The following is a 10,185-nucleotide window of genomic DNA, read 5'->3' on the forward strand; positions in this document are numbered from 1 at the left end:
GGGGGGGGGGTTCTTGCCTCCCCCAGCCCCCAGGCCACTCTGGGTGAGGCCTTCTCCTGTCCAGACTATCGTTCTCCACGTGCAGTCTGCAGACCACCTACAGGATATGGAGTTTGCAACATGCAGAGTCCAAGGCCTTTGCCCCAAACCCACTGAATCAGCCTCAGGGATGGAGCTTGGAAGACTTCATCTCCAATAGTCTCCTGGTGACGCTTAGGGACCCCAAAGAAGAGAGCCCCTGGCCTGGAGGCAGGTGATGGTGTGAATGTCACCTTGGCCAGTTTGGCATCTTGATACACAGGTCAGGGGCAAAGGCTGAGGTTCTGTAGCCCAGACACCTCAGCCCCCGAGAGTTGTGTGGGGTTGGGGGAATCAGCTGTTCTCCCTTAGATCCGTAGATCTGACCAGGAAACTGAGGGGGGTAAAAAAGATTTTTAAAAACCATGAATCTCATTTAAGCCTCCCGAGGATGCCTGCTGTTGGGTGGGATTTTGGTGGGATGGGAACGAGGGGTGTTTATCCTGGTGTGATTGTGTGGCCCGCCTGCCTTTAGACTCCTCAGGCTGGGCTCATGGAACAAAGTGGGCCCCTACCCTCCACCTGCTGCCTTCAGCCCCAGCACGGGCACCAAGGCTGGCTCCTTTCACAGGGAAAGGCTGTGACCTGGGCACTGTGACAAGGGGCAGCTCTTTATCCTTGTGGATTCAGTGACTGAGCTCCCACCACGGCAGCCAGGGCTTCTATCGCCACACCCAAGCCTTACAACCAACAGATACCTAAACCTCCCAAGCCTTACAACCAACAGATACCTAAACCTCCCTTTCCCACTTTGCTGTGGAGGCTGCCACACCAGTGAGGCCCCAGCGTCGCCGAAGTTGTGACTCAGGGCCGAGCGTTGTCCTGACCTCTCCGGGGTCTGGCTGGAGGCTTCATCTGCAGGCCCTAGCATCCCCAGTGGGGTGACCCTCTGTACCCCATCCTGTGCAGCTCCCCCTTCCAGAAGCGTCCTGGAGTGGGAGCTATACCTGGGAGCTCACCAAGGCCAAGACGAGACCGTTTCTTACCCTCTCTTCTCCCCGAAACCCTTGGATGACGGCCCCTGAGCTTTCAAGACCGTTTCTTACCCTCTTTACTGTCGAAGGACCTTGCGTGATACTGTACTTAGGCATGTGACCTCAGTAATGCTTTTTTTTTTTTTAATTTATTTATTTGGTCGTGCCAGGTCTTAGTTGTGTCAGGTGGTCTCCTTAGTTGTGGCATGTGAACTGTTAGTTGCGACATGCATGTGGGATCTAGTTCCCTGACCAGAGATCGATCCCGGGCCCCCTGCATTGGAAGTGCGGACTGTTAACCACTTCGCCACCAGGGAAGTCCCTTCAGTAATGCTTTTTAAAGGATTTGTGTTTATTATCCATCACTTAGATCAAGCAGTGGGTAACACATCAGTGATTCAGGGTGTGGGTTGGAAACCAGAGGTCTTTGGATCTGATGGCTGCGGGTTGATGGGGTGCTGGGGTCAGGGGTCAGACAGGCAACCTCTTCAGTCAGCCTGGAGTTAGAAGCCCTTCACCTGAACATCTCTGAGGTGCCCACTTGGTATCCTGACTTGTGACCCTCCCAAGGAACTTTCATGCTCATGCCCAAGGTGTCTTGGAGGGATGCTGCAACACAGCCCCAGGCCCCCTGGGCCAGCCTGGGCAGAGGTCTGCTCAGATGGAGGTGGCCCTCCTATGGCCAGTGTGGGGTGAGAGATGGCAGGAGTGGGCTTGAGGCTGCCTTCTTGAAGCTTTCTCTGCCAGCCCTCTGCCCACAGAGTACCGACATGCTCTTGGGGATGGCTGACAACCTGGTGATGGAGACCCTTAGCCCCTGGTAGCCGTGACCCTGCTTGTCCATGCCATCCTGTCTCCACCTCTGAAGCTGGGCTGGCATCTTGGTCTCCCCTGCTGGCAGGGGTCAGGAACTCTTTTTTTTTTTAATGGTTTGCCTTTTTAAAAAATTTATTTTATTTATTTATTTAGGGCTTCATTGGGTCTTCGTTGCTGTGCGTGGGCCTTTCTCGAGTTGCGCTGAGTGGGGGCCACCCTTCGTTGTGGTGTGTGGGTGGCTTCTCATTGTAGAGCACGGGCTCTAGGCGCACAGGCTTCGGTAGTTGTGGCTTGCAGGCTCTAGAGCACAGACTCAGTAGTTGTGGTGCACGGGCTTAGTTGCTCCATGGCATATGGGATCTTCCCAGTCCGGGGCTCGAACCCGTGTCCCCTGCATTGGCAGGCGTATTCTTAACCACCAGGGAAGCCCAGGAACTCTTACTTGGTGAGGATGACATGCTCATCCCATGGCTCCTGGGGCCTGTGGTGCATTGAGGAGATTTAGGCAAGTTTCCCTTAAAACAGCTGGACCATCAGGCAAGGTGGTCCTTCGGGGCAGGGGAGGGAGAGAAATGGCAGGTGAAGGGAGCAAACACTGCCTGCAAGTCTGCAGATACTGCCCGGTGACCACTGGCAAGACCCTCACCCTTATCTCTGGGAGATGCTGATCTCAGCCCTGCCTGCCTCAAATCAAAGGATAATGGTAGGAAAGGGATGGAAAATGCTTCCAGTGTCAGAGAAGGCCTCCCTCCTCTCACACTCCCTTTCCTGCTCCGCCAGACCCCTGAGCCCAGGTCCTCTCTCGGGGTGTCCTCCTCACACCGCCCCAGGTGTGGCCCAGAGACCAGTGTGGCTGAGATGGGCTGGCCGTTCCTCTCGTGTTCCTTGTCCCCCAGCCTCCACGTGTCTGCCCCCCGACCTGAGTGAAAGATGCCGGCAAAACCGGGGAGGCCCAGGCTCTCACCTACACAGAGAGGCCCCAACAGGTTAGCAGTTTCCCAGGAGAAGGGCTTCTCTCAGGACTAGGTAAGTAAGACTTTGGATCTGCCCAGTCCCTGAAAACAATTTGGGACAATTTGGCTTTGGCCTTTCAGGCCCTGGGCTTCCAGGATCTGTGCTGTGTGTGGGAAGGACCAACTTGGCCTTTGCCTTGAGCAGACCAAAGGTGTGAACATCTAGACCCCCTCATATGGCTTTTGATTTGTTGTACAAAAAACTGATTTTCCTGGGCCTTACAGGGGTTAAAGGGCCCCATTAAAGGTACAGCTGGCTCGCCTCTGTCTTCCCAGGCTGTTTGAAGTGGGTTCCAAACTGGGCCAACCCACCCCTGGCATCCCTGAGTTGTGGCCAGTGTGGTCTCAGAACAGTGTCACAGGCTGTGCCGAGGAGAGCCCCATATGGGGCCTTGGAGGCGGCTGACCACAGGCTCTTAGCACAGCAGGCCTGCTGGTGAAACCGGAAGTCTCACCCCAAACTCCAGAGTCAGCTGGCACCTGGTGAGCCAAGCTCACCCTCAGCAGTTTCTGCTAACTTCCTCCCTGGAGGGCTGAGGCTGTCACTGGAGGTTCAAGCTGGAGGTCTGGGAGATCACTACAGCCTATCCCCTTGGTGGAGACCCAGCCCCAAAGGGGAGAGGCTGCCCTGAGGCCTGGGAGCTGGTTTCAGGGGAGAAAGTGTTTGCTTAAGAGCTTGTTGTATAAACAAGATTGCGATAAGATGAGGGAACAAATTGTTTTCAGGGACTGGGCAGATTCAAAGTCTTACCTAGTCCTGAGAGAAGCCCTTCTCTTGGGAAACTGCTAACCTGTTGGGGCCTCTCTGTGTAGGTGAGAGGCTGGGCCTCCCCGGCTTTGCCTGCATCTTGGGCGGTGCCTCCAAGGTGGACGGGGTCCTGGTGCATTGTGTTGTCTGCAGAACTCAGCGCCCCCGTCTGTGAAACAGGGCCTGGGCCCGGGGACCCTGGCTTCTGCTTCACAGCGTACGGCCGAGGCTGGTACGGCTGCGGCCCTGGCCCCTGCTCCAGGTCCAGCTTTCTGTCCAAGGCTGGGAATTGGAGCACTGCCGCCTAGGGTCTCCTCCAGAGCTGTGAGGGTGTTGGGCGAAGTGAAGGGGGCTCTTGATGAGTGTGGGTGGGGCGTGTCCCCTGAATGCTTGTCCCCCTCAAGCTGCCCTGTTGGGAGCATCTGCTGTGGGCCTGGGGCAGGGGTATGTTAGGGTGTGGGTACCCACTCTGCGCCTGCCTGGGGGACAGTGTTCTTTGTTACTGGACGGGGTAAGCTTTGGGGAGGCGAGGGTCAGCATCCACCGAAGCTCTGTGGAGGCAGGACAGGTGTTTGAAGTGCCACCTGGGGACAGTACAGACAGGATGTGGCCTGAGGCGCAGGTGGAGGCCAGGGACTATGACTGTGCATTGTGGATGGGCCGTGGCAGCTCATACAGGCCCTGCTGCGGCCAAAACTTTTCTCTTGGGGGGCGGGGGGCCGGTGGAGAGGGGAGGAGGTATAGTGTGGGTTTTGTACTTTCAAAGGAAGCTCAGTGGTATTTCTAGCCTCACGGTTTCTACACGTTTCTGAAGCTTCCCTCTGACCTGGGCCCTTGGATGGAGCCTCCACCTGATCCAGCTCTGCCTCAGGAGGCCAAAGGTCTTGCCTGTCCCTCCCTGCCCTGCTGCACTCAAGAGGGAGGCCCCGTGGCCCATGGCCAGGACCTGGCGAGGCCTCTTGGGCCGAGGAGGCCCATTCCCTGGAGCCCAGCCTTGGGCAGGGCCTGCCCTCTGACAAGCCTGCACAGAGCTGCCCGTAAACTGGCTCCCTTCTGCCCCCTCTTCTCCTGAAACCCTACCAACCTCCACCCCCTCTCCTCCTAGACAGGCCCCAGAATCCTCTTCCTCAGGCTGAGTGGCTCTTAATTCCCCAACTTAGAGCAGCCACCACTGGTGGTGGGACCCTTACTGCGAACCAGGCTCTATTAGGTTCTTTTCATGCATAACCTCTTTAAACTTCTGCAACAGTCCTGGGATGTAGATATTACTGCCGTCCCCATTTTACAGATGGGAAGACTGAGGTCGTAGGAGGTTTAATGATGTCCTCAGGGCCATGCAGCTAGTAAGTGGCAGAGGTCAGGGGGGCTTGCAGAGCCCATGTGCTCTGAGCTATGCTGTCCTGCTTCTCCATTCGTTCTTTGTTCTGGCCCTTGACGTTGGGACTGCAGCACAGGGTCATTTGGGTCAAAGTCTTGTTGCTGAGCACGATACTTATGGCTACTCTTCCTGCCACCTGGCTGCTGGGTCCTCCCTTCCCCATCTGCTGTCCTGGAGCCAGTGTTAGGGGTGGGGGTGGTTCCCCGCGCAGGCCAGCTCGGCTGTGTGTGGTGTGTCCTGCCTCCGCCTGGTCCCACTCCCTGGCCCTGCTGGCACAGCCCCTGCTTCAGGGCCTGGGTATGTGTTTGCAGTCCAGCACCTGCAGCCTCTTAGGCTCGGCCAGGCAGGCAGTATTCCTGGGGCCGCTCTTCGCACACAGGGCCCATCCCAGGCTCACAGACCATTTGCCTCCTTAGTGCAGGGTCCCTTCTAGATCAGCCTCATCTATCCCCAGGCTGATGGATGTCCTGTCCTTCCTTCCCCAAGTGGGTCTGGACCCAGTTTTTCCAGTGGATGAGAAAACAGGCTGAGTGTGGGAAGGAGCATTGTGGCCAGGCCTGCCTCAGCACAGACAACTCACCCTGGGCTCATCCCTGCCCCTCCCTGCCATGGGGCCCTCGGTGTCCGCACCCTGGTGCTCAGCATGCCTGGAGGCGGCCTCCCTGGAGCCAGGTGGTTGTGATGTTGTTCCGGGGGGCCCTTGAAAGCCCCACTCTTGGACCCTGAAGCTCCCTGGTCAGTGGCCCCCGGGACCTGATTCTCAGTGTAGGGTGGGCTTTGGTCCCATGGGGGCCACAGTCTCTGTTCCTACCAATGGTGTTGTCTGTCTGCTCCTCTGAGAGGTCTGGGGCGCCCTGAGCAGACTGAGCTTCTAGGGGGTGTGTGCGTGTTGGCGGGGAACCGAGGGGCAGCCTGGAACCGAGGGCTTCCTTCCTGTGCTGTGTGTAGTGGTGTGTGTGTTTTGGGAGCAGGGGGGTGCATGATTTACCCAGCTACCTAGGATGGGGACCCCACAATAGCAGGGCCCAAGCCAAACCTCCACTCATATCCTTTTCTGTTCATTTTCCAGCAAACTGTGGCTGTAAACGTGCCCCCCGAAGATCAGGATGGCTCTGGAGATGACTCCGACAGCTTCTCTGGCTCGGGCGCAGGTGAATGGGCTGGGGGTGGCGGTCAGACAGCCCCCCCAAGCTGGGCCAGAAGGGTGATGCTAGGGAAGAGAATGGGGACCGTGCTGCAAGGAGAAAACATGTGTGGGTTGAGGTGGGAAGGGTGTGGATTCCACGAGGTCCTGGGGGCTGCCTGCTGCAGACAGACTTGGGCTCGTGTTCTCCTTTTTAACTCACTGGGCAATCTTTGGAAGGTGATTTGACTTCTCCAAGCCTCTATTTCCTCATCTGTACAATGGGAATAACATCTTGACTTCATAAAGCTGTTGGGAGCTATTAGGCTGCACAGAGCCTAGTGGGGTATAAATGTGCCTTTATCTTCCCTATTTCCCCTTTCCCTGGGGGAATGAAATCCTTGAGCCTAGAGGTGGTCAGGGAGGCTCTCTGAGGAGGTGCTCTTGAACTAGACCTCAGAAGAGGGCTACAGTCATCCCTGGGGAAAGTGGCCTAGGCAGGGGCCCAGGAGCTAGGACGTAAGACACAGGCCTCTGTACTTGGGAGGCTGGGGAGAGGGCAGGTGGATCAGGGAGGGGGCCAGAGAGGTGTGTGTACGGGGATATGGCGTTCGGCCCCTAAGGATGCCCCCACCCCCCAGGGAGCGGGCTTCAGCGGTCGCAGGAAAGATCCCTTCCCAGATGGCTCCAGAGACCAGGCTGTCCCCAGGCACGTGCAGCAGAAAAGGGCAGCTTTGCTGGTTCATTTTCCGAAGTTGAGTTTCGCCTTAGCTAGCTCTGCCCCAGGAAACAGCTTCTCACGGGAGGAAGGGTTTGCTGTGCTGGCCTGGAAGTCAAAGCCTCGGGTCCTTGGCCAGGCCTTCCTCATGGCCTGAGCTTGGCTGGCCTTGATGTTCAGGGGTCTCCCTCACCCCACACGCTGTGCTTCTGGCCCTGCAGGCGCTCTGCCAGATATCACCTTGTCACAGCAGACCCCCTCCACCTGGAAGGACAAGGGGCTCCTGACGGCCACGCCCATGGCTCCAGAGCCCAGCCGCCCGGGTACCACGGTCACCTCCACCTCCATCCTGCCGACTGGAGAGCAGCCTGAGGAGGGGGGGCTGGTGCTCCTAGGAAAGCTGGAACCTGGCCTCACCACCCAAGAGAAGGAGGCCACCCACCCACCCAGTGGGACCACGCTGCACCCAACCACCCACCGGGCATCGACAGCCAGAGCTACCACGGCCCAGGGGCCTGCCACCTCCCATCCCCACAGGGACGTGCCGCCTGACCACCACGAGACCTCAGCTCCCACAGGTCACGGTCAGCTCGAGCCTCAGGCTCCCAGCGTGGAGGATGGAGCGTCTGCTACCGCCGAGAAGACTCCTGAGGATGAAGCCCCCACCCAGCTCCCAGAAGGAGAGGGCTCTGGCGAGCAGGTGGGTGTCGGCCCGCTGTCGTCCTCTGCATTCCCAGGGATGCCGGGTGGCCAGTGGGTAGGGTGGCCCTTAGTGCCTGGTGGGGCACAGTGCACTGGGTGGGGAGCACTGGCCTGGACACGCGGCACACCCAACCCCCTACACCCTGTGAGCACATCGTAATCACCTCAGTGAAGGCAGTGTCCCGAGGTCCCATCCTCTCCCACCCCCAGGGCTGAGCCCAGGGCGGGACAGACTAAGTACAAGACCAGTGCAAGAGAGCCCTTCAGGATCCCCAAAGAGAGGGCTTCCTAAAACGCATGCCTCTGCGGCGAGTGTGAAGGTTCCACCAGGTCTTATTTTTTGTCTTATAGCATCGTGGTAATGTTACACTTTGCACTAAAATGAGCCTATTTATTTTCACAGAAAAACGTGGGCTTTATATCACTTGATGGGTACCTTTGCCACAGTCCAGCAGGGTCCAGTGCGATGTGGCGAGAGGGGCCTGGGTTGGGGTGTGTCTGGGCTGATGGCAGAGGTGACCAGGGAAGCTGGGAGCGGACCTGGACGCAGCCTTCGTTGTGGTCGCCCATACCTGATCCCATACCTGCCCTCCCCTAGGACTTCACCTTTGACGTGTCGGCGGAGAACTCAGCCGGGGCCACTGTGGAACCTGGCCAGCGGAATGTGCCCCCAGGGGATCCCGGGGCCACGGGGGCCTCGCAGGGCTTCCTGGACAGGAAGGAAGTGCTGGGAGGTGAGTTTTCTCTCTGGTGGGTAGGATGGGGGGTGGGGGGCTGTCTTTAGCTCGGGCGGGGCCGCCACTCAGCCCAAGGAGCAGCCGAGCTCAACTGGCCTCTGTCCTCCCCGCCCGCCCCAGGGGTCATTGCCGGAGGCCTCGTGGGACTCATCTTTGCTGTGTGCCTGGTGGGTTTCATGCTGTACCGGATGAAGAAGAAGGACGAGGGTAGCTACTCCTTGGAGGAGCCGAAGCAAGCCAATGGCGGGGCCTACCAGAAGCCCAGCAAACAGGAGGAGTTCTACGCCTGATGGGGGGGGTGCCCCTCCCCTCCCCCTGCCACTCGCTAGGCCCCCACTTGCCTTTTCTGTGAAGAACTGCAGACCCTGCCCTCCTCCACCGTGCCACCTTCCTGGCGCACCCAGCCCCGCCGGCAGCCCCCTCCCCGCGGAGTCCTGGGCGTGCCGGGGAGAGGGCTCATCTCCGCTTCTCTGACTTCTGCCTGGAGACTTGGGCACAAGGGCTTTCTCGCATATGACCGACCTTTCCATCACAGCCGGCACCTGGCAGCCCACCACGCTGACTCAGTTTCTCCAAACCGGAGCAGTTCATCCCCAGGCCTAACTCTGGAGAGAAGGGGACCCCGCTGCTCGGGACCCGGATGGCTGGAAGATGCTGTGGCTGAGGGCTGACACGTCTGTAGCACTTACTGGTAGAGACCAGCGGGCCTGGCTGGGGGTGTGTCCCGCTGAGTGGTAGGGACAGGAGGTCAGGGCTTTGTCGGAATTCACTTTGTTTTGTGGAGAGGTCTAATTTAGATGTCAATTTGTTTTTGCACATGTTTCCTCTAGTTTCTTTGTTTATAGCCCAGTAGACTTTGTTACTTCGGAGGTAAGTTAAGTAAGTTGATTTGGTTATCCCCCATCCTGCTTCCCTAATCTATGGTCAGGAGACAGCATCAGAGTTAAGAAGACTTTTTTTTTTTTTTTTTTTTTTTGGGACTAGGAGAACCAAATCCAGAAGCCAACATATAGGCTTAGTTCGTGTGTTGTCTGTTGAGTTTGTCACTCACGTGTGCAACAGGGTATGGAATGTCTGTTGGGTGGCCCTGTTGGTGGGCTGTCCTATCCCGGCTGCCGCGGGTGGTCACCTCTTTGAGCAGTCATGCCTGTGTCCATGAACTCGGGGCCAGGGCCATGGCCCAAGCGGCTGGGATGCTGGGGAGCCTGTGTGAGATTTGAATCCTGGAGCCTCAGGCTTGGGGATCGAGGAGAGTGGACCAAGCCCTTCCTTTGATGCCATCTCTGGGGGACACTTTCTCCTGGAAGGTGACGAGAGGGGTCTTGGCCCTACCTGCCACTGAGCTGCCCTACGAAGGACCAGGTTCGCTTTGATTGGCTCCTGTGGCCCGACTCTGGGCTGGAATCAGGAATGTTCCAAAGAGTTGACAGTCTTTTGCTTTTGGCAAAACTCTGCTTAATCCAATGGGTTTTTCCCTGTACAGTAGATTTTCCAAATGTAATAAACTTTAATATAAAGTAGTCACGTGAACTCTACTGCCTTTGCTTCTTTCTGCGCTGGTCTTGTGGCCGTGACCAGCCTTTTCGCTAAACGCCAGTGATATTGGGAAACTTGGCTAAAAGCTCTGTGCCCTTCATCTTTCCCGTGGGGAGGGACTCTGGGGCCAGAGTCCCTCTGGTTTGTTTGTTTTTTTGTTTTTTGTCTTTGCTGAAATTATTCTGGAGATCGGTAGGTTCATTCAAGGTTATATACAAGGCCTGATGTAAATGTCCATGTTGCCAAGTTCAAAGGACAGTCTCCTAAATGGTGATGAAGCTGTGTCGGCCCCAGTCCAGTTTGATCCGAGGCCATGTGCCCCATGGAGGCCTGGAGCCAAGGCCTGCCTCTCAGACACCTTT

The 10,185-nt window shown here is 57.4% G+C and overlaps 1 protein-coding gene across 1 annotated transcript in view; it reads left to right on the forward strand.

The window, feature by feature from the left end:
- Positions 1–9,807, forward strand: part of SDC1 (syndecan 1) — a 24,758-nt gene extending 14,951 nt beyond the window's left edge. Inside the window, exons 2-5 of the mRNA XM_029232377.1 lie at positions 6,077–6,158; positions 7,070–7,548; positions 8,149–8,284; positions 8,408–9,807. Of these exons, the coding sequence (XP_029088210.1) occupies positions 6,077–6,158; positions 7,070–7,548; positions 8,149–8,284; positions 8,408–8,577 (867 nt within the window). The 3' untranslated portion in view covers positions 8,578–9,807. The remainder of the gene's footprint in view (positions 1–6,076; positions 6,159–7,069; positions 7,549–8,148; positions 8,285–8,407) is intronic.
- The last annotated feature ends 378 nt before the right edge of the window (positions 9,808–10,185 follow it).

This window comes from Monodon monoceros, unplaced genomic scaffold (genome assembly GCF_005190385.1).
Source record: "Monodon monoceros isolate NGI ecotype Baffin Bay Population unplaced genomic scaffold, NGI_Narwhal_1 Super_Scaffold_19, whole genome shotgun sequence".
Classification (NCBI taxonomy): Eukaryota; Metazoa; Chordata; class Mammalia; order Artiodactyla; family Monodontidae; genus Monodon; species Monodon monoceros.